The 25,258-nt window shown below is 40.4% G+C and overlaps 1 protein-coding gene across 1 annotated transcript; it reads right to left on the bottom strand.

Annotated features, from left to right (window-relative positions):
- Window positions 1-1,779: 1,779 nt before the first annotated feature.
- Window positions 1,780-24,425, bottom strand: LOC110502419 (potassium channel subfamily K member 18). Its single transcript, XM_021580444.2, has 3 exons — window positions 24,145-24,425; window positions 23,811-23,966; window positions 1,780-3,441 (listed from the first exon to the last, which is right to left on the bottom strand). Exons 1-3 carry the CDS (start codon window positions 24,365-24,367, stop codon window positions 2,603-2,605), a joined length of 1,218 nt encoding a protein of 405 aa, XP_021436119.2. The 5' UTR covers window positions 24,368-24,425; the 3' UTR covers window positions 1,780-2,602.
- Window positions 24,426-25,258: the final 833 nt, after the last annotated feature.

The raw sequence follows: 25,258 nt of genomic DNA, 5'->3' as shown, positions 1-25,258 counted from the left end.
ACATTGAGTTGAACGTGTTTTAATGGTGGTGTGAAAGCAGGATATACAGTTGGCTGGAGACAGCATGAGCTTATACATGCAGGGTGATTAAGATAACAAATTATCTGAAATATGTTGTCATCTCTTCTCCATTACAATTTTAAACAAAAAATGTAAGTAAACTACCGTATACATGTTAGTAGTTACTGCTGGCACATACAATGCACACAGTCAAATACTAGCTCAATGAACACAGAAGGCAAGTTGATTTTTTTTGATTGGTAGTACTTAATTTTACATTACCAAGAATTTATACATGATAAATGATAATTACACAATAATAACCATTTGGTACCAGGTACTATAGTTACTAGCCTAATTGTGTTAAATTAAGTAAATACCAGAGAAAATGCATTGATAATAAATACAAGGTAAATACAGTGACCATTTATAATTTTTTATATATAAACTGCTACCACATTAGTCCCTATAGAGAAGGCACTGAGAAATGCAGGCGCAAGTGCACAAACATTCGGAACACCTGCTCTTTCCATGAAATTAACTGACCAGTTAAATCAAATCAAATTGTATCTGTCACATACGCTGAATACAACAGGTGTTCAACCTTACCGTGAAATGCTTACTTACAAGCCCATAACCAACAATGTAGTTCAATAAATAGAGTTAAGAACATATTTACTAAATAAACTAAAGTAAAAAATAAAATAAAAAGTAACACAATAAAATAACAATAACAAGGCTGTATACCGGGGGTACCGGTACTGAGTCAATGTGCTGGGGTACAGGTTAGTCAAGGTAATTTGTACATGTAGGTAGGGGTAAAGTGACTATGCATAGAAAATAAACAGAGAGTAGCAGAAGTGTAAAAACAAAGTGGGGGGGGGGTAAATAGTCCAGGTGGCCATTAACTGTTCAGCAGTCTTATGGCTTGGGGGTAGAAGCTGTTAAGGAGCCTTTAGACTTGGTGCTCCTGTACTTCTTGCCGTGCGGTAGCAGAGAGAACAGTCTAGGATTTGGGTGACTGGAGTCTGACAATTCTTGGTCCTTCCCCTGACACCGCCTAGTATATAGGTCCTGGATGGCAGGAAGCTTCGCCCCAGTGATGTACTGGGCCGTACACACTACCCTCTGTAGTGCCTTATGGTTAGATGCAGAGCATTTGCCATATCAGGCGTTGATGCAACCGGTCAGGATGCTCTCAATGGTGCAGCTGAATAACTTTTTGAGGATCTGGGGACCCATGCCAAATCTTTTCAGTCTCCTGAGGGGGAAAAGGTGTTGTAGTGCCTACTTCACAACTTTCTTGGTGTGTTTGGACCATGATAGTTGGTTGATGATGTGGACACCAAGGAACTTGAAATTCTCGACCTGCTCCACTACAGCCCCGTCGATGTGAATGGGGGCGTGTTCGGCCCTCCTTTTCCTGTAGTCCACGATCATCTCTTTTGTCTTGCTCACGTTGAGGGACAGGTTGTTGTCTCTGACCTCCTCCCTATAGGCTCTCTCATCGTTGTCCCAGGTGAAAGCTATCCCTTATTGACGTCACTGGTTAAATCCCCTTCAATCAGTGTAGATGAAGGGGAGCAGGTAGGTTAAAGATGGATTTTTAAGCCTAGACACAATTGAGACATGGATTGTGTATGTGTGACATTCAGATTGTAAATGGGCAAGACAAAATATTTAAGTGGTAGTAGGTGCCAGGCACGCCGGTTTGAGTGTGTCAAGAACTGCAACCCTGCTGGGTTTTTAACACTCAACAGTTTCCCGTATGTATCAAGAATGGTCCACCACCCAAAGGACATCCAGCCAAGCACTGGAGTCTACATGGGCCAGCATCCCTGTGGAATGCTTTTGACATCTTGTAGTTGACACCTTGTAGAGTCTCAAACTTGAGGCTGTTTTAAGGGCAAAAGTGGGTGCAAATATATTAGCAAGGTGTTCCTAATGTTATTGTACACCCAGTGTATATTCAGGCAACAGACATGTAAGATGAATCTCACACAGATAACATCACACAATTTTGCTTAAAGTGGCACTCGTCTCATTTTTACCTCATTTAATACCTGATTTACTTAACAAAAGGAACATCTCAATAGGTGGTCAAGGTGAGTCATGACATATCACAGGGGGGTGGGCCTTTCCTCTTTTGTTCTCTAATGTTCCTCTATTGTTCCTCAGGCAAGGAGGGAGGGTGATGACATCACGACTTCCCATCAGACCAACTCCTTGAATGCCCTATTCCTTGAAGTTTGTAATTGTGTCTAAAAAAACACTATTTTTCTCTAAACTTTTTGGTTTTACCCTTGAGTGTGTGTACTTTACTGTATTTATACTTGGGATATCACTTTTCAACTGGACATTTAAAAAAAAAAATCACTGGAGGATGTCTTTAAGCATTGTCCACATGCACATTTTCATTTGCTCATGCTAATGATGAGGGGTCAACTCAAGGGTTATCTTTGCACCGCCCTGAGCTAGACACTGTTCCCAAGTCAGCCGTACAGAACTTCAACTCCACTCTTAGTGCTTTTTTGACCCACAGTGCAGGGCCTTATAACCCTAGAACCCTTGAGCTGCCCAATGGGGGCCAAAACTCTTTGATTCAGTCGCTCTCCAACTCGTCATACCTCTTGACCTTCCCCCCGCTGATACAGCGCATGCACTGGCGGTAACAGCTGACGATGCGTGACTGGCCCAGCTTGAAGGCCATGGACATGATGGCCATGCCAGTGATGATGAAGACGAAGGTGAGCATGAAGAACTTGGGGTGGTTGGGCACGATGTCACCGAAGCCGATGGTGGTGAGGGTGATGAAGCAAAAGTAGTAGGCGTCAAAGGTGTTGAACTCTGTCTCCCACAGGGGCAGGATGAGGCCTCCAAACAGGATGTAGGCAAACACCACCACCAGGATGAGGAGCAGCGGGACGTTTAGCTTGTCCATACTCTCCCCGATGCCTGTGAAGTCCCAGATGGCAAAGTCCTTGGGCAAGGGAGGCATGCTGTCAAGCTCATGGCAAGAAAGGCTCCGCACCAGTGGGCCCTGCCTATTGAAGTTCTCCTGTGCAATGATGCAGTCAAAGATCTTTGTGTTGTTCAGCAACTGGTTGGACTTGCGCTTCACAGACTGCTGGCTGTGAAGGACCTGTCGGATGTCGATGGGCTCCCGGACCACCACCTTGTGGCTGAATGTGTAGGTTCCGTCCTGGCGGTCCCCCTGGCCCCCGTCCCCTGACTTCTCTGTGTGATGGGAGGGGAGCCAGCGGCCATATTGACGCAACCTGCAGAAAAGAGTGTGCAGGTGGATGTAGGCCCTGGACAGGAGCACGGCCATGAGGTCTCCCACATCTGTGATGACCAGGAGCATGAGGGGGATACCCACCATGGCATACAGGATACAGACCACCTTACCATTCAGGGTCACCGGATATATCTCTCCATAACCTGAGACAAGAAAATAAGCAAGGTATTCATTATTTCTCCCTCATTACCAAATATAATATTTTGTGACAACAACAATTGAGTCTAACTTCAAATTATATTGTAAAAATGATATGTACACTACCAACATACAACAAAGACGTGTAGAAGGTTGAGATAATACATTTTTTTAAAGTTGGTTTTGGATCTACAGTGCCTTGCAAAAGTATTGGCGTTTTTTCTATTTTGTTGAATTACAACCTGTAATTTAAATGGATTTGTATTTGTATTTCATGTAATAGACATACATGAAATAGATCAAATTGGTGAAGTGAATTGAAAAAAATAACTTGTTTATATTATTATTATTATTTTTAAACTGAAAAGTGCGTGTGTATCTATTCACCCCTTTTGCTATGAAGCCCCTAAATAAGATCTGGTGCAACCAATTACCTTCAGAAGTCACATAATTAACTAAATAAACTCCACCTGTGTGAAATCTAAGTGTCACATGATCTGTCACATGCTCAGTGAAAGGCCCCAGAGTCTGCAACACCACTAAGCAAGGGACACCACCAAGCAAGCGACACTATGAAGACCAAGGAGCTCTCCAAACAGGTCAGCGACAAAGTTGTGGAGAAGTACAGATCATGGTATCAGAAACTTTGAACATCCCATGGAGCATCATTAAATCCATTATTAAAAATTGAAAGAATATGGCAACACAACAAACCTGCCAAGATGGTGCTGCCACCAAAACTCACGGACCAGGCAACTAGGGCATTAATCAGAGAGGCAACAAAGTGATCAAAGATAACCCTGAAGGAGCTGCAAAGCTCCACAGAGGAGAATGGAGTATCTAGCCATAGGACCACTTTAAGCCGTACACTCCACAGAGCTAGGCTTTACAAGAGAGTGGCCAGAAAAAAATAAGTAAACATGTTTGGTGTTGGCCAAAAGGCATGTGGGAGACTCCCCAAACATATCGAAGATGGTACTCTGGTCAGATGAGACTAAAATGTAGCTTTTTGGCCATCATGGAAAACGCTATGTCTGGTGCAAACCCAACACCTCTCATCACCCTGAGAACACCATCCCTACAGTGAAGCATGGTGGTGGCAGCATCATGCTGTGAGGATGTCTTTCATCGGCAGGGACTGGGAAACTGGTCAGAATTGAAGGAATGATGGATGGTGCTAAATACAGGGAAATTCTTGAGGGAGACCTGTTTCAGTCTTCCAGAGATTTGAGACTGGGACGGAGGTTCACCTTCCAGCAGGACAATGACCATAAGCATACTGCTAAAGCAACACTCGAGTGGTTTAAGGGGAAACATTTAAATATCTTGGAATGGCCTAGTCAAAGATCAGACCTCATTCCAATTGAGAATCTGCCGTATGACTTACAGATGGCTGTACACCAGTGGAAGCCATCCAACTTGAAGGAGCTTGAGCAGTTTTGCCTTGAAGAATGGGCAAAAATCACAGTGGTTAGATGTGCCAAGCTTATAGAGACATCCCCCAAAAGACTTGCAGCTGTAATTGCTGCAAAGGGTGGCTCTACAAAGTATTGACTTTGGAGGGGGGGTTGAATAGTCATGCACGTGCAAGCTTTCTTTTTTTGGTCTTATTTCTTGTTTGTTTCACAAAACAAATATTTTGCATCTTCTAAGTGGTATGCATGTTGTGTAAATCAAATGATACACTCCCCCCCAAAAATCTATTTTAATTCCAGGTTGTAAGGCAGCAAAATAGGGAAAATGCCAAGGGGGTGACTACTTTTGCAAGCCACTGTATTGCTGCCATCTGTTGGTCATATCTGTAAGCTGCCTTTGCTGATTCTTCTCTTTGGGCATTCAGGGACATATAACTGTATGCTCATTGCGCAGGTATTGCTATCATAACCTTATTATTCAGTTCTTTCAATTACAGTCAGTGCAACATTATGCAAATTCACAGACATATATATGGAAGCGATGACTGGCCATCCATGATATACAAATGTCGTTTTAACCATGCATTGAGGCTATTCGGCGATTGTTTACAATTACATTATTTACAAGAAATGTAATAATACAAGCTTATATTTTTGGTTCTGAGGGAGTAGGACAGTTGAAGTAAGCTCAATAGGCATTTATTAGGGGTTAACAGCCTATTGTTATTATTAGATGTGTTTTTTTTCCCTTGACATGGTCAAATAACTCAAGCATAGATTAGTAACTTTTTTCTAATTTGGCACACAGAAACTAGACGCCATCAGTAACTTGTTCAAAAAGAATAGCCCCAATGGCACTGCCATTATGAGCAGTCTCACTTAAATCATCATATTGGATGCCCGATTTGACACATCTCTTAACATAGTTCAAGGAAAGCAAAGGGATTCGTTAAGAATTGGCTGAGTTATTGGTAGATCAGGACATCAGATGTTTCATGTCCATTTAAATCCTTTGTAAATCCACTTCACAACGGCCTATCAACTTGAAACCTTTTAGAGTCATCAAATAATTACCATAATGAACCATGTTTTTGCACTGATATCTTAAAAAATAAGGAAACTATTAACAATCCACTTCTTTGACTATGTAATGCTAATGCTTAAAATAATCAGAAAAAATCTTCTCATGTACTAAAAGTCAGATTCACTACAAATGTTGTCTTTGGGCTCATCACAATGGTCCCTAAAGAGATGGAGACAATAACATTGATGCATTCAAAGATGGCCACACTATACCAGTGCTAAAATATGCTTCTCATGAACCATAGGACCAAATGACACCAAATGTGGAATCTAGGCCCATGGTACATATCTTAAAGATGCACTACGCAGAAATTGTTCCTCCATTTCCTGGTTGCTAAAATTGTAATTGTTTGCCTAATTTCAGTTTGTGACAAAACAAGCAAATGTTGTGCAGAGAATCATTGTATGATCTAAACTGCTGTGAAATATATTTCCCATAACAAAAAATATTGTATGTTCAGCTGTGTGAAACTGGTTAACAAAAACACATGAGAAAGACACAAAAACAAAACTTAAGAACGGGAAGCATAGAGATAGTGCACATAGAACAGATCTACCGCTTCTTAGACTTGAGTTCAATGAGAATGGCAGATCTATAACACATGAATTTGGTCATATTGCAGCTTTAACTTAGTTTAAGAAAAGCTAAGGGATTGGTCAAAAGATGGCTGAGCAATTGATAAATACAAAATCAGATTTTACATGTAATTTTAAGCCACTGTAAATCCACTCCACAGTGGCCTGTCAACTTACGTGTCATCGCTATCATGTAATTTGGAATTGATATCTCAAAACACAAGGAAACGATTAACAACTCATTCTTTGCATATGCAATGCTAATGCTCAAAATGATCTACAATCATCTTCTCCTCATGAACCATATGTCAGATTCACTCCAGATTCTGTATTGAGACTCATGATTGAACATCAAGGAAGATAGTTCCTACATGATAAAATGCTTGCTTTGATATCCAACTGATACTGGTTTTCCATTCTGTCATCCTGTGAACTCTGTTCATATATTCTATTAATTTAAAAGTAAAACATTTGATGTAGAAACCGCAGATTGCCCCTTTAAAAGTACTGTTCAAAAGCAGCTGTTGAGTGACTTTTATGAGAGATTAGAAAATATATATCTGACTTACTAAAAGATATGTGCTGTCGCTGAGGGGGGTGATGCTTATTAGCGTAACTCCCATAGCATAGAATGGAAGGCATGCATGGATTACCATGCATTTTCTCTCACTTGAGAGTGTCCCTGGAGATGATAGTGCTACATCATATCACAAGCTTAATAAAAGTGAAATCTCCCACTATAGACACACACCATTGCCTCAACAACACGTGCACAATAACAATCTCATACAAGCTCAATAACTTACAATTTTGACTACTACGGGATAAAGAGGGGACATAGTTGAGATGGGATCCATTGTGGCTTTTTAGTAGCGACATGAGGATACAATTGAAGTCGGAAGTTTACATACACTTTAGCCAAATACATTTAAACTCAGTTTTTCACAATTCCTGACATTTAATCCTAGTAAAAATTCTCTGTCTTAGGCCAGTTAGGATCACCACTTTATTTTCAGAATGTGAAATGTCAGAATAATAGTAGAGAGAATTATTTATTTCAGCATTTCTTTCTTTCATCACATTCCCAGTGGCTCAGAAATGTATATACACTCAAATAGTATTTGGTAGCATTGCCTTTAAATTGTTTAACTTGAGTCAAACATTTCGGGTAGCCTTCCACAAGCTTCCCACAATAGGTTGGGTGAATTTTGGCACATTCCTCCTGACAGAGCTGGTGTAACTGAGACAGGTTTGTAGGCCTCCTTGCTCGCACACGCCTTTTCAGTTCTGCCCACAAATTTTCTGTAGGATTTAGGTCAGGGCTTTGTGATGGCCACTCCAATACCTTGACTTTGTTGTCCTTAAGCCATTTTGCCATAACTTTAGAAGTATGCTTAGGGTCATTGTCCATTTGGAAGACCCATTTGTGACCAAGCTTTAACTTCCTGACTGATGTCTTGAGATGTTGCTTCAATATATCCACATATTTTTCTTCCTCATGATGCCATCTATGTTGTGAAGTGCACCAGTCCCTCCTCCAGCAAAGCATCCCCACAACATGATGCTGCCACCACATGCTTCACGGTTGGGATGGTATTCTTTGACTTGCAAACCTCCCCCTTTTTCCTCCAAATATAACGATGGTCATTATGGCCAACAGTTCTATTTTTGTTTAATCAGACCAGAGGACATTTCCCCAAAAAGTACAATCTTTGTCCCCATGTGCAGTTGCAAATCGTAGTCTGGCTTTTTTTATGGTGGTTTTGGAGCAGTGGCTTCTTCCTTGCTGAGCGGCCTTTCAGGTTATGTTGATATAGGACTCGTTTTACTGTAGATACTGTATTGTACCTGTACCTGTTTCCTTCAGCATCTTCACAAGGTCCTTTGCTGTTGTTCTGGGATTGATTTGCACTTTTCGCATCATCTCTAGGAGACAGAACGTGTCTCCTTCCTGAGCGGAATGATGGCTGCGTGGCCCCATGGTGTTTATACTTGTGTACTATTGTTTGTACAGATGAACGTGGTACCTTCAGGCGCTCCCAAGAATGAACCAGACTTGTGGAGGTCTACAATAGTTTTCTGAGGTCTTGGCATATTTTTCTAGTTTTTCCCATGATGTCAAGAAAAGAGGCACTGAGTTTGAAGGTAAGCCTTGAAATACATCCACAGGTACACCTCCGATTGACTCAAATGATGTCAATTAGCCTATCAGAAGCTTCTAAAGCCAAGACATAATTTTCTGGAATTTTCCAAGCTGTTTAAAGGCACACTCAACTTAGTGTATGTAAACTTCTGACCAACTGGAATTGTGATACAGTGAATTATAAGTGAAATAATCTGTCTGTAAACAATTGTTGGAAAAATTACTTGTGTCATGCACAAAGTAGATGTCCTAACCGACTTGCCAAAACTATAGTTTGTTAACAAGACATTTGTGGAGTGGTTGACAAACAAGTTTTAATGACTCCAACCTAAGTGTATGTAAACTTCTGACTTCAACTGTATATTGTGGTGATCTTGGAGACTAAAACCTAGCAAACAATACTCGTCAAGAAAGTGGAAAGAAGTATGTCTTAGGACCACTGATCTCATTTGGTGATGGGAAATGCATCTTGCTCTTTCAGTAATTTATGGACTCCCTGTTTGCCAACCAAGCTATTAGCCATTAGCACAATAACCATGGACCACAATAACTATCATATATCAGACCTTAACAGACTTCCTAATGTATTAATGTAAACAGACTTCCTCATGTATTAATGGCTCCTTAGACAATCATCCAGTTGAACGGTTTATTGCCTGCCAACTGTACAGCATACACTAAAAGTTGCCAGATTCAGAACAATGCTAAACAAGATAGACTACCTGCTGATTAATAATATGTCAATCGGTTAAGAGCGTTGGTCCACTAACCGGAAGGTTGCTAGTTCGAATCTCCAAGTCGACTAGGTGAAAAATCTGTCGGTGCCCTTGAGCAAGGCTCTTAACCCTAATTGTTTCTGTAAGTCACTCTGGATAATTGCTTCTGCTAAATGTTTAAAATGTCAAATCTGCAGTTGATGGGATGACACTTTAACAATCACATCTAGGCACTTATGCTGTAGCTTCTAATGGATTTTGAGTGAAGTCAAGACTGGTGGTGAAGCCAAGTCAATGATCTATGTTCTCCACTAGAAGAGAGCTGAAAGAGCAGGCTAACCAATGTCTTATCTTATAACTTTAAATACTGGACATACACTACCTTGTCCTCACACTCCCTCAATATTGTAGTAGTTGTCGTGTCTATGACCACATCTGTCATTGACAGTTCAATTATTTGACTACCAAAATCAATAGGGGCCATTTGGAGATCAGGGCCCCTGGGAACATGCCCTGCATGCCCGCTCGGTATTCGGCCATGACTACTACAAGATTAGATAGCTAGCTAGACTAATTTACCAATCTAAAAATTGTTAGCTGACATGGCTAATTTAGTGACTGTTAGCGACTGACAAAACAAGAGAAAAACTGCCGATGCACAAACACATTTCGACCTTGCACCTTGTGTCTTCTACTAATCTAACTCTCAACAGTAAGTTGAGACCCCGACTGTTCTCCCTCCAAAAAATGACCGTTTATGTGGCTTATCCCTGTGTCCGGCCCTGCTAAACCCAATAGAAATGCTTGTTTCCTCTGGGAAGTAATTGTTAGGGAGGGGGTCAGGAAACCACATTTGTTTAATATAGAATACAGAACGTCTATGTATGTGCTAGATACAAGTCAATGTCAACCATTTTTTTAACAATTCATTTGAAAAAGGGATATAGGTTGGATGAATATAAATTCATATTACAGTCCAGACCTTTTGGAAAATGTTTACAAAATAAATAATAATAATAAATAATACTGACAACTTTGTCCATGAAATGATCTAACGTACAAAAAGGTGTAACATTTATTATACTGTATTTCCATGTAATGACAAACTATGTATCACAAGGCTAATGTAGAAGTCAAGTTGGCTATGGTAAGAATTACAGAGAGACAAATCACCAAAATATCACAGCTTCAATCTCTGTTGGCCAAACATGTTGTTTCATGGTTGACTGCTGGATGGATGGAGAGCAGGTCCTCAATTTTCTACCCTGATGAAGACAGCTTGGCTGTCGAAACGGTGGCTATTACATTTTTGCATCTGAGCTCCTAGAGTGTGTATCTTCAAGTTTTCTACTCCGCTAGCCAGCACCTCGCCTAAACAGGTGTGCGTTTCTTTTTCTTCTAGATTCCTCAAATTTTCTACAGCCTGGTAGCATCAGTTCACTCAGTGAGCACAGCACACAGCCACTAAGACCAAAGTACATCAAGCCTCAGGCAAACAACAGCTAATGTGGTGGAAATCTCAGTGCCCAAAGAGATGAGAGAGACAGAGTCCTATTTGTTTTTTAGGTTAATCTTTGTAAAAGATTTTCATTGATATTGTACCAATACATCATATATGGTCTTCGAAATCCATGTATATGTCTTTCAAGCACGCACATTTATTTTTTTACAGGAAAGCCATAGAGGTTGCTTAGAGGCTGTCAATCTGTGAGTGACAGTAGGCTGTTTGAGATTGCGCAGATTGAAAATGTGCTAGCCTGAATGACATGCTGCGCTGTTCCAAGTTGTCAAGTGAGGGTTTGTAAGGTCATGAAAAGTCCTGGGAAGGAGTTTCATAATTGCTGGTAGTGTAATTCATTAAAGCACACTTTTAAATATGATCAATCCATTAAAAAAGTATATATCAGCCATTATCGGAATGACCCTTCAGTGCATGTCTGTGGTGTTGCGTGTGTGCCAGTGCAACATGCCAGTGCGAGTGGGCCATTGCCCGAAGAGAGAGAGCAAGGGCGCCGCCAGGGATTTTGGGCCCCATGAAAAGATATCACATTGAGCCCCACCACCACAGGCCACACCAACCCTGCGCAATTGTTGTAACCACACACCTCCAGAACCCAATCGACCCATTTAAAGCTTTATAAATAACTCCACCTTTGCAGGCTTGCAACTCTCTTGTAGTCCAATATATACTGTACAATATTTACTGACAGTGAGCTGTGAAAATATAACACTGTGCAGACATGCATGCAGCATTCTGCATACAGTGGAATTCACTATTTGATGCAAGACTGATACCCTCTATAAGAAATGTGCTAAAGGCCATCTTTTACAGTCTAAATGTAATTTTAATGGGAAAATTCTCTTAACATGAATGAATAACTTGAAATAAATATAACTTAAATATACATGAACCTCTTCAATTTAAATAAATTAACATTATCATCTATAAAATGATATAACAAACAAAATAATAAAATCAGAAGCAGATTATTGAACTAAGTATACATACCAACTAGACAATAAGCAGCTGGAAAAGTGGAAATGGAAAACAAAATGGAAATAGAAATGAAAAGGCCTGATGGTGGCGCTAGAGGAAAGGTCAAGAGGTCACCAAATCAATAATCAATAATTTTGCACGCCCAATTTTTCAGTTTTTTATTTGTTAAAAAAGTTTGAAATATCCAATAAATGTCGTTCCACTTCATGATTGTGTTCCACTTGTTGTTGATTCTTCACAAAAAAATACAGTTTTATATCTTTATGTTTGAAGCCTGAAATGTGGCAAAAGGTCGCAAAGTTCAAGGGGGCCGAATACTTTCTCAAGGCACTGTATATATTTTTCTCAGTCTGTTCTCAGTCTTATTCTCAGCCTGTGGGCATCATGTGTGTAGTGATCCAATATCCATAACCATGCCATTTAACAGTTATCATTGGCCCTTGCTCAGTCTTACTCACCAAGAGCCTAGCGTTGAGCCTTCTTGCTAGCAAAGTCACTGGTCAAGTCTTTGAAGTCCAGCTTTCTAGCTTTCTAACTGACTTTCAGTGGGCAGCATGGCAAGACTGCAAAGCCTGTCCTGGGACATAGAGGACCTCAAATAGTTTATCAGTTTTAGCTTCCTGAAAGCTCTCTTGCCATCAGCAAGTCACAGGCAGTTTGCAAAATATACATAAAGCAATGCACACTTCTCCAAAAATGCTTTGCAGCTGCATCTTACAAATTGCATTTAGGAGACAAAGAGGGGACAAGTTAGGGGGAAAAGTGGCAGCGTATACAGTGTTCAGGTGTCTTACTGCATTTTGAAACTCAGGTGTAAGATCTCTGGAATACTTCATGATCAGTGGTTGGCACACAGAAGGGACTTTATCCTCACTAATCTGCCCAACTTTCAGGACAGCAGAAATGTCTTCTACAATTTTTGGCAGTGGTGTGGAACCTAGTGTCCAAGTCACTTATGATGTTGTCCATAGCAGTAAAAAACACTGTGTGCCGAAACACCGTTGCTGCACTGTCCTGAGCTGTCTCCTCTTGAGAGGTCTCATCATGGAATCTCTTCCTTTTCCTCTGGCGGCTGTGTTCCGTGCTAAATTGAGGTGGAACATCCATTTGCGTAGCAATCAGTGTTGCCTCAGACAGGAGAGACTCCCATCCATCTCTAAGAGCCTGCATCTTAGAGATGGGGCAGCAGGGTAGCCTAGTGGTTAGAGCGTTGAACTAGTAACCAGAAGGTTGCAAGTTCAAACCCCTGAACAGAACTGTTGTTCTGCCCCTGAACAGGCAGTTAACCCACTGTTCCTAGGCTGTCATTGAAAATAAGAATTTGTTCTTAACTGACTTGCCTGGTTAAATAAAAAAGGCTCTGATATTGGCTGTGTCAAGTGAGATTTTTCCTGACTGAAGAATCACATTCCTGTCCTCAATGCATTGCAGTACCTGCAATTATGCCAACTGACATGTCATTCAACACAATGCTGCCCACCTCCTTCTTCAGTTGGGAGTAGGGCTGGTTCAGGGGTATGGGGATTGGGAGACAGGGCTGCTGAGCCTGAAGCTGCATCTGTTGGGCCTGGCACCAGGCAGGGGCAGGGGCAACTTATTTAGTATGAATAGCTTGCTAAAAGTTTGGCTGCATTGATTAAATGTCGGCTAAAAGAGGAGCGAAATGTAAACACACTGACTACAGTGTGCAGTTCAGGGCCGAGCTCAATGTGGGCGAAGTCAAACGTGTTTAACCTGAACCCTTCCCGCCTCCTTCAAGGTCACCCAAGTTGAGGTTCATGTCGAAGGTATCAACGTCAATGAATCTTAATCGAACCTAACCAACATGGATAAAAATATAAACCATGGAAGTAAGTGAGTATAATGTACTTTATAATATTCATGTTTTTCCATTGCAGTGGTATATTTTTGTATAAAAAAACTACCGCACCGATGTTAGAATAGCATTAATTAGCACCCATTTGCACTTGAGCTAGCTAATTATCAATATCACCCTTTTGCACGTGAGCTAGCTAATTGCTTACAATGAGGGAACCTTATTTGGAGTAATTTGCCTACCTGAGCAGTAAGCCTAGGTTTACATGTACAGTTATGTAATCGATTTGATCATTGCTTTTCTGTGTTTCTTCAATGTATGCTTTGTTGTGTTTGGCTGGCTCAAAATGTGTGTCATTGATGCCGACAGCCATTCCCTTAGTTAGGGGGGGTATGTTTTTTGGGATTCCCATCCGATTGTGTGATTTTCTTTTTCAAAGGAAAACATGCAGCAAATTAGGCGATGGTGGTGCCTAGTTCTCCTGCAGAACATTCCCATGCCATAAGTCTTAAACATTATAAAAACGTTTTATTTGCATCCTTAAAATCACTTGTTTTACTGTAGCCAGACTGACCTAAATATATTTTCATATTGAATGTATGTCATTCACTCACTAAGGTCTGAAGAAGAGAGATTGAAAAAGGCGGCGAAAACAAAATCCACTACAGGTAGATGTCATATGATGAGTGGTATCGTCTTAAACCAATGTTTTAAATACTTACCCCCCCTCTCTCATATGATGAGTGGTGTAGTCTTAGACTAAGGTTTAAAGACTTAACCCCCCCATATGATGAGTGGTATAGTCTTAAACCAACATTTAAAGATTTAACCCCCCCCCCCCCCCCCCCCCCCCTCTCCAATATATTTCAGGACGATGTAGAAGACACCCCCCCAAGAAGTCACAGCATGTCACGTCAGCATCTAGCTCTGCGGGATCAGGTGCTGTATAGGCTACTAGCTAAAGTAAGGTGCATTCTTGTACACACATCCCGAGAGGTTCCCTTACATTACTTAATGACCACAATCTGTTTTCTTTCTTGGCGATACTGAAAACAAAATACACGGCGAACTGGGTATGTAGTCTACTGTGTGTAATGATGAAGGCTTGATGCAAGGCAAGATATAATAGTTGTGATGACTTGTTGAGTAGTTAGAGATATCACTGAAAACCCCTTCAGTAATAGTGGCTTTTGTTTGCATGTTGGAAGTTTTCATACAAGTACATTTGAACTCAGTTTTTCACAATTCTTGACAATTAATCCTAGTGAAAATTCCCTGTCTTAGGTCAGTTAAGATCACCACTTTATTTTAAGAATGTGAAATGTTAGAATAATAGTAGAGTGATTTATTTCAGCATTTCTTTCTTTCATCACATTCACAGTGGGTCAGAAGTTTACATACACTCAATTAGTATTTGGTAGCAGTGCCTTTAAATTGTTTAACTTGGGTCATTGTCCATTTGGAAGACCCATTTGTGACCAAGCTTTAACTTCCTGACTGATGTCTTGAGATGTTGCTTCAATATAGCCACATATTTTTCTACCTCATGATGCCATCTATGTTGTGAAGTGCACCAGTCCCTCCTCCAGCAAAGCACCCCCACAACATGATGCTGCCACCACATGCTTCACGGTTGGGATGGTGTTCTTCGGCTTGCAAGCCTCCCCCTTTTCCTCCAAACATAACGATGGTCATTATGGTCAAACAGTTCTATTTTTGTTTAATCAGACCAGAGGACATTTCTCCAAAAACTATGATCTTTGTCCCCATGAGCAGTTGCAAACCGTAGTCTGGCTTTTTTATGGCGGTTTTGGAGCAGTGGCTTCTTCCTTGCTGAGCGGCCTTTCAGGTTATGTTGATATAGGCCTCGTTTAACTGTGGATATAGATACTTTTGGACCCGTTTCCACCAGCATCTTCACAAGGTCCTTTGCTGTTGTTCTGGGATTGATTTGCACTTTTCGCAACAACGTACGTTCATCTCTAGGAGCCAGAATGCGTCTCTTTCCTGAGCAGTATAACAGCTGTGTGATCCCATGGTGTTTATACTTGCGTACTATTGTTTGTAAAGAAGAACGTGGTACCTTCAGGCATTTGGAAATTTCTCCCAAGGATGAACCAGACTTGTGGAGGTCTACAATTTGGCTGATTTCTTTTGATTTCCCATGATATCAAGCAAAGAGGCACTGAGTTTGAAGGTAGGCCTTGAAATACATCCACAGGTACACCTCCAATTAACTCAAATGATGTCAATTAGCCTATCAGAAGCTTCTGAAGCCATGACATCATTTTCTGGAATTTTCCAAGCTGTTTAAAGCACAATCAACTTAGTGTATGTAAACTTCTGATCCACTGGAATTGTGATACAGTGAAATAATCTGTCTGTAAACAACTGTTGGAAAAATTCTTTGTTTCATGCACAAAGTAGATGTCCTAACCGATTTGCCAGAACTATAGTTTAACAAGAAATTTGTAGTGGTTGAAAAACAAGTTTTGATGACTCAAACCTAAGTGTATGTAAACTTCTGACTTCAGCTGTATATATGCTCAATTAAACAATTTAATTATAAAGTTAACATTTATCAACACAATTTTAACAGTACATAAGTATGTTGTTCACTGCAACAATATCAGTAGCTTGTCTCAAATATAGCATGAAGCAAAAAGTGTTAGAACACGTGCTGGTACCACTTCATATAATATTTCTTACAATCTTCAAAAATGAAATACGTTTGTATTCTACATGTGCTTTGCACAAACGTGTGTGTTTGTATTCAGTGTGACTGTCAAACCCGAGATGGACTAAAAAAGTGTGTGTGTGGGGGGGGGGGGGACGAATGTGGGCAGAGTCAAACGTTTGACTACGCCCACATTGAGCCCTTCCCCGACATTTGACTCCGCCCACATTGAGCCCCGCCCCGAATTGCACCATGCAGTCAGGGGTACTTGCAATCCAGAGGCTCTTTGGATGTTCTTCCTTGCTTTTCTTGCTTTTCTTGTTTTTGCCAAAACAAGAAAAGGAAACCGTACATTTTAAATAAAATGTAATTTTAATGAGAGGTTAATAATTTAATATTGAAAAAAATGTACCAAATGTTCTAATAATTTTTTAGAGCCCCTGTCAGTCACAGGCCCTTTGAGTCATCCTAACTTGGCTTAACGACCCACAGCCTTGCCTCGTTGGAGCAGGAAGTCCATATAAGGGTTGGAGGTGGAGCCAGCGGGCTGCAAGATATCTCCCCTCAATAAACACTCTCACCTCTCCCTGCCATCTGCCACAGTATTTACAGACATACTAACTAGATCAACAATTCAAAACATAACTTGTGGTAGTTATCTCGCTAGTTAACTATAACTAACTAAGCATTCATTTCGTTACTGCCTTTCCCCCGGCACTGTTCAGCATAAATACATCTGTACCGTTGAAAAGCAGGGATTCCCCTTTATTAAACAGTAGCCATGTAATTGCGACAACGTTAAACATATTCTAAGAATAGCCTAATTGACAAATAAATTGCCGCGCATAGCTCTCCCCCAAAATATTAATATTTTAGCCTTATATATTAATCTTGGTGGGGCAAACTCAACCAAGTTTTTCACATGCATGCCAGCAAAGCCATTATTTTATTTTATTTGCCCTTTGTAATCTTAAAAGGAAGGAAAATACAATACACTTGCAAAGACAATATACCGACACACAGACAGCGCATTGTGCAAACAGAACAACCCTCGCAATATCAACTGGAAATAGATGGGTCTATTGCTGAACCTTTTGTTGAAATGGGATGGGAAGAGACTGTCACTGGCAAACATGGTTACAGACCGAACAACATTATATAGGATCCCCTCCTCGTGAAGAAAAACCCATGAGCTAATTATAATTCACACAGTATACAAAACAATTAAATCATTCCAAGATTGCCTGAAATTATGAATAAGATACTAATGAGATAGACCTAAATAACAGTAGCCTGCCTACCTTATCCAATTGATCCCCGATTTATTTAATGAGGTAATTATTTTATGAAGACTAAAGTATTTGTTGTAACGTAGATTTTTTTTTGTTGCCAACCTAGGAGCTCTCCAGACGGATGGCTAAACTCTCTTTGGTAGGGGGCAGTATTTTCACGTCCGGATGAAAAGCGTGCCCAAAGTAAACTGCCTGTTACTCAGGCCCAGCTAGGATATGCATATAGTTGGTAGATTCTGATAGAAAACACTCTAAAGTTTCTAAAACTGTTAAAATAATGTGAGTGAGCATAACAGAACTGATATGGCAGGCGAAACCTTGAGGACAAACCATTCAGGGATTTTTGTTGTTGTTGAGGTCATAGGATTTACCATTGTTTTCAATGGGATAGCCTTATTATTAGGAACCTGATTTGAGTTCCTATGGCTTCCACTAGATGTCAACAGTCTTTAGAAATTGTTCAATGTTTTTCTTTTGAGAAATGAAGAAGTAGTGCTATTCATTGTAAGTGTTACTCCAGGTGGACTGTTTTGATGTGTGTGAACTGGAGGGCGCTTCACATTGTTTTTATCCGGTATTGGAAAAAGTTTATTCCGTCATAAATTTTATTGATTATTTGCGTTTTAGGGTACTTCAGGTTGGATTAGGAACGTTGTTTGAAATGTTTGGACCAAGTTTACAGGTAATTTATTAGATACTTTGTAGGCATGTTGGGCGAGTTGAAACCGGTGCATTTCTGAATCAAACGCGCCAAATAAATTGACATTTTTGGGACATAAAGAAGGACATTGTTGAACAAAAGGACCATTTGTGATGTTTCTGGGACATTTTGGAGTGCCAACAGAAGATAATCTCATGGTTTGCTTTCCCTGTAAAGCCTTTTTGAAATCTGACACAGCGGCTGGATTAACAAGAAGTTAAGCTTTATTTTGATGTATAACACATATTTTCAAGAATGTTAAATATTTAAATTTGGTATTTGGGAATTTCGCGCTCTGCAATTTCACCGGATGTTGGCCACGTGGGATGCTACCGTCCAACCTGCCCATAAGAAGTTTTAACCACGTGTTGACAACATGTGACTAATAGTGCAGTTCTATGTGGGGGTCTTAGTGCCTTAATCAAGGGCACAATTGCAGGAGATGGTAGGCATACATGGGAACAGACACAGCAGCTTTTCAGTGTCAATAATGCTTACTTTGTATTGTAGGCTATAAGAATAGTCATGAAAATGTGGTTAAAAGTCATGGAGAAGTCATGTAGAATGTGTATAAACCGTTAACAGTGAATATTCAGAGGTCCTTATAGCATAATGTCACCAAGTCAAGCACTGGTGCCCATGCATAACAGTCCATAACCAGGCATAATCATTGACAGTATCTGTATTGTCCTCATACATTTACAAAGCCAACAATTGTCATGCACAAAAAGCCTATTACTACAGATCTTAATTTGATCACACTGTTGCAGGACAACTTTCCTGCAATGCAGTGGCGATTTTAGCATGTAAATCTTGGTGGGGCAAACTCAACCAAGTTTTTCACATGCATGCCAGCAAAGCCACTCACAACATGCTATTATTTTATTTGCCCTATGTGGTCTGAAAAGGAAGGAAAATACAATCACAAAGATCCACTTTTATAGACAATATACCGACACACAGACAGCGCATTGCGCAAACAAAATAACCCTTGCAATATCAACTGGAATTAGATGGGTCTATTGCTGAACCTTTTGTTGGAAAAAAATATTTGAATGGGAAGAGACTATCACTGGCAAACATGGTTACAGAACGAACAACATTATATAGGATCCTCTCCTCATGAAGAAAGGCGCATGAGCTAATTATTTAGCATGTGCTAATTATAATACACAAAGTACACAAAACAATTAAATCATTCCAACATTGTCTTAAATTATGCATAAGATACTAATGAGAGAGACCTATATAACAGTGGAGGCTGCTGAGGGGAGGATGGCCCATAATAATGTCTGGAATGGAGTGTAATGGTTGCAATGGAGTGAATGGAATGGTATCAAACAATGTGTTTGCCACCATTCAATTCATTCCAGACATTCTTTTTGAACCGTCCTCCTCTCAGCAGACTCCACTGCTGTTTAAGCAATAAATCAATTGAGATGTACAAACTATGGCATAAGGGAACGATGAGCTGATAGGAGGCAAGTTGTAATTTTGAAGAAGACATTAATGAGCGAGTAGTCAATATAACTATTTGTTCAGCACTTTTGAAATGTACAGTGACAGAATTCAGAACATGGGATGTTCTTACAGTATTCTGCCTGTACACCACATCAGAACCGTAGGATAAATAATGGGGATATGAAGCAGACAATGAAAGCTTCTACAATATTCAATGATGATATTTCCCTAAAAACAGGCTACATGTGCACCACCAAGTCAGAACAGTAGTCTTAGGGGGAGATGGGACAAATTCTTAGAGTGAGACAAATGGGCTACTAACAGCGTACTACACAACATAAACTTAGTATTACTTTCTTAGCTACTGTATACATACAGTGCCTTGCGAAAGTATTCGGACCCCTTGAACTTTGCGACCTTTTGCCACATTTCATGCTTCAAACATAAAGATATAAAACTGTATTTTCTTGTGAAGAATCAACAACAAGTGGGACACAATCATGAAGTGAAACGACATTTATTGGATATTTCAAACTTTTTTAACAAATCAAAAACTGAAAAATTGGGCGTGCAAAATGATTCAGCCCCTTTACTTTCAGTGCAGCAAACTCTCTCCAGAAGTTCAGTGAGGATCTCTGAATGATCCAATGTTGACCTAAATGACTAATGATGATAAATACAATCCACCTGTGTGTAATCAAGTCTCCGTATAAATGCACCTGCACTGTGATAGTCTCAGAGGTCCGTCAAAAGCGCAGAGAGCATCATGAAGAACAAGGAACACACCAGGCAGGTCCGAGATACTGTTGTGAAGAAGTTTAAAGCCGGATATGGATACAAAAAGATTTCCCAAGCTTTAAACATCCCAAGGAGCACTGTGCAAGCGACAATATTGAAATGGAAGGAGCATCAGACCACTGCAAATCTACCAAGACCTGGCCGTCCCTCTAAACTTTCAGCTCATACAAGGAGAAGACTGATCAGAGATGGAGCCAAGAGGCCCATGATCACTCTGGATGAACTGCAGAGATCTACAGCTGAGGTGGGAGACTCTGTCCATAGGACAACAATCAGTCGTATATTGCACAAATCTGGCCTTTATGGAAGAGTGGCAAGAAGAAAGCCATTTCTTAAAGATATCCATAAAAAGTGTCGTTTAAAGTGTGCCACAAGCCACCTGGGAGACACACCAAACATGTGGAAGAAGGTGCTTTGGTCAGATGAAACCAAAATTGAACTTTTTGGCAACAATGCAAAACGTTATGTTTGGCGTAAAAGCAACACCCTGAACACACCATCCCCACTGTCAAACATGGTGGTGGCAGCATCATGGTTTGGGCCTGCTTTTCTTCAGCAGGGACAGGGAAGATGGTTAAAATTGATGGGAAGATGGATGGAGCCAAATACAGGATCATTCTGGAAGAAAACCTGATGGAGTCTGCAAAAGACCTGAGACTGGGACGGAGATTTGTCTTCCAACAAGACAATGATCCAAAACATAAAGCAAAATCTACAATGGAATGGTTCAAAAATAAACATATCCAGGTGTTAGAATGGCCAAGTCAAAGTCCAGACCTGAATCCAATCGAGAATCTGTGGAAAGAACTGAAAACTGCTGTTCACAAATGCTCTCCATCCAACCTCACTGAGCTCGAGCTGTTTTGCAAGGAGGAATGGGAAAAAATGTCAGTCTCTCAATGTGCAAAACTGATAGAGACATACCCCAAGCGACTTACAGCTGTAATCGCAGCAAAAGGTGGCGCTACAAAGTATTAACTTAAGGGGGCTGAATAATTTTGCACGCCCAATTTTTCAGTTTTTGGTTTGTTAAAAATGTTTGAAATATCCAATAAATGTCATTCCACTTCATGATTGTGTCCCACTTGTTGTTGATTCTTCACAAAAAAATACAGTTTTATATCTTTATGTTTGAAGCCTGAAATGTGGCAAAAGGTCGCAAAGTTCAAGGGGGCCGAATACTTTCTCAAGGCACTGTATCTCCCTGGCATATTACATAATTTATGGAGCAGTATTTTTGGACTCAGCGTTGTTGTGCTGTGCTCATTTGAACGTGGTGCTGCGGTCCGTCTGTGGGCAAACTTTGTCATCTAACTTTGTCATCTCAGTCTGGCATTCTCTGAATTTATGGTGCTTTCAAGACAACTGGGAACTCAAAAGTGAACAAGGTCAAATCATGATGTCAGTGATCTTCAGGTCAGCTTTCTAGAAAGAGTCCCGAGTTCCCAACTTGAAATTCTGAGTTGGATGACCGCTCAAAACATATTTTCCAGTCCAAGTTAATTTTTTTCAAAGTTCCCAGTTGTCTTGAATGCACTGAATTCTGAGATTTCCCAGTTCTGAGTTTCCAGTTGTTTTGAATGCAGCAGTAGTCATGCTGGATTGACAGCATGGCCAATGTATTCAATATTTTCTGTCCCATGGTGTTGCATGTGAATGTTGATCCTTTTAAGCTTGGAAAAACGACCCTTTCAGAGATATGTTTTAAATCCTTAAAGCCATACTTAGCCCACACACCCTCACCATTGAATAGCAGGCAGGGGAAGCAACATAGTGATTGCTTTGTGACGCTTGCAGTTAGCTATTGATTCCTTCCAAACCACTCATTGATGAATTTGTGTAATGTTTCAAAAATATGAACGCATAATGTTAAAGTGATGGTCCTATGTTTCATGAGCTGAAATTAAAGATCCAAAAAGCTTATTTCTCTCAGATTCTGTGCACCAATTTGTTTACATCCATGTTAGTGAGCATTTCTCCTTTGTCAAGATAATCCATCCACTTGACAAGTGTGACATATCAAGAAGCTGATTAAACAGCATGATCATTATACAGGTGCACCTTGTGCTGGGGAAAATAAAAGGCCATTCTAAAATGTGCAGTTTTGTCAGACAACACAATGCCGAAGATGTCTCAAGTTTTGAAGGAGTGTGCAATTGGCATGCTGACTGCAGGAATGTCCATCAGAGCTGTTTTAGAGAATTTGGCAGTACATGCAACCGGCCTCACAACCACAGACCACGTGTATGGCGTCGTGCTCGCGAGTGGTTTGCTGATGTCAACGTTGTGAATAGAGTGCCCCACGGTGGTGGTGGGGTTATGGTATGGGCAGGCATAAGCTATAGACAACAAACACAAATGTATTTGATCTTTGGCAATTTTAATACTGAGGCCCATTGTTTCAGCATGACAATGCATGGCCCCATGTCACAAGGATCTGTACACAATACCTGGAAGCTTAAAATATCCAAGTTCTTCCATGGCCTGCATACTCACCAGACATGTCACCCATTGAGCATGTTTAGGATGCTCTGGATCAGCGTGTACAACAGCGTGTTCCAGTTCCCGCCAATATCCAGCAATTTTGCACTGCCATTGAAGAGGAGTGGTGCAACATTCCACAGTCCACAATCACCAGCCTGAGTCTCCACTTAGTCAATCACGGTGCATCTAGAGAAGATTACCAATGCCTACGCTATGTATTATAGCTGGCTGCCCCTCCACCACAGAAAGCACTGAGCTAGGCTGAAACACCTTCATTTTGGAGCTGCCTTGTGTTTTTTAACTCAATGTTTTTGATTCTTTATTTTTTTTACATTGTTTGCAAACTGATATGTGACACGAAACAATTAAAAAATAACTTGCAAAACAGGCACTAAAAAAAATATAGACGGGTTGCAATTGCTGCAATGCAGGACTGTTTAAAATGCTGCTTTAAAAAGGCTCCTGAAGTTTGTAATTTGTACTTTTCAATTTTGTACTTGATTTCCCCATATGAAAAATTAATCAACTCCTACAAAAATGTCCATTAATTATAATTATCCACACAATAATTCACATTTCCTATTTCCTAGTAGCAAATTAAAATCCTATACCTGCACACCAGTATTGTAGTATAGGCCTAAAGTGTTGTCTTAATTGGGAGTATTTTGTGTTTGTTCTGCATGTCTTTTGAAATGTATGTGCATTAGATTACTTACCCACGGTTGTGAATACAGTACAGCAGAAGAACATGGATGCATCGTATGTCCATCGCTCTGGACGTTGAAGCCATATGGACTTGAACCCCCTGTTGATTTCTTTCTCTAGCTCCTTTACCAAATCTTGTTCTTGAGTAGAATTGCTGGACAAATTAACTGCAAGTAAAATGCTATTATTTGAATAAAAGTAGACTACACTTAAAAAACAAAACACATTTCCACCACATTTTCACCCCATCTATAAAGACTTTACAACTTACACGTACTACAAAAACAAAATGTATACTGGTGTTATCAACATAGATCTAGCTACCTATCTGGTATTTCACCTTACCTGGATAATTCTGAATTGTGCGCACCAGTTCACCCAAAAACTCACGATATTCCCGTTCTGTTTTGTACACACGCCCTCCCTCTATGTACCAGAATAGCACCGCACCCAAGGCTGCATATCCGACGAGTGAAAGTATGAGAAAAACGTGAGGAAACAGCTTCCATAGATTCAACTTTATTGACTTCTCTATCGAACTTCGTGACTTTCCCTCTGCCACCGACATCTTCCAGTCTCTGAAGAGCTATTGTATCGCAATTCCAAATTATCTCTCCACGGTAAGGCTGTCATGACGGTCTGACGGCAAGAAGCGCAGGACCTGGCCACCCCTCTGCATTAAGCAAATCCTTACTCAAAGTCCCCCAGGAGACAAGTGCTATTGACTCCAACGAATTATCCCTCCATTTCTAGTCTAACCATCCACAGACACGGCAGAAAGATGTCTCTTGGAAGGCATCCAACAATTAAGATGCATCTTAATGCATCTTCATCTCAGGATGAAACTCCACAAAAGAGGACATTTATTCGTTTGGTACTTGATTTCACATTAAAGCCTCCTAAACTGGATAATGCAATTGCCATTTTAATCAGTTAACACAATTTGATCTTGTCCCCTTGCCTTTTTGTACATTGAGCAACAGGTGTTGATCTGTATTTAGCTAGCCCATATGCCAGTGTGGTTTCAGAGGAACGACTCCAGGCTTCTCAAATACCAGGCAGTAAAAAAGACAATACAATGCACAGGGACAAAACTACCTTAAAAACATCTTACAACCATTACAACTAACTTCTGCTGCCATAAATCACAATGTGAATCATGACCATTGCTAAAACATTGCCTGCTAAAACATTGCCTACTGAAAATAGGCCTACTGTTTTACTCAGTTGTGATATTTATTGTACAAAGTGTAACGGCCGTTGTTGGTGGAAGAAGGTGAGGACCAATGCGCAGCATGGTAAGTGTCCATATTGATAATTTATTATCACGAGAACACTAAACAAAATAACAAAGGCGAATGAACGAAACAGTCCTGTCTGGTGTAGACACAAAACAGAAAACAATCACCCACCACTCAAGGGTGAAAACAGGCTACCTAAGTATGGTTCTCAATCAGGG

The sequence above is a fragment of the Oncorhynchus mykiss genome, chromosome 23 (assembly GCF_013265735.2).
Source record: "Oncorhynchus mykiss isolate Arlee chromosome 23, USDA_OmykA_1.1, whole genome shotgun sequence".
Classification (NCBI taxonomy): domain Eukaryota; kingdom Metazoa; phylum Chordata; class Actinopteri; order Salmoniformes; family Salmonidae; genus Oncorhynchus; species Oncorhynchus mykiss.
This window is presented reverse-complemented; position numbering and strand designations above follow the sequence as displayed.

Coding starts and splice junctions, on each gene's coding strand:
- LOC110502419 (XM_021580444.2), bottom strand. CDS start 24,367: ATGTCGGTGGCAGAGGGAAAGTCACGAAGTTCGATAGAGAAGTCAATA. Junction 23,967..24,144: donor CACAATTCAGAATTATCCAG/GTAAGGTGAAAT, acceptor TTTTACTTGCAG/TTAATTTGTCCAGCAATTCT. Junction 3,442..23,810: donor TACTGTATTCACAACCGTGG/GTAAGTAATCTA, acceptor TTCTTGTCTCAG/GTTATGGAGAGATATATCCG.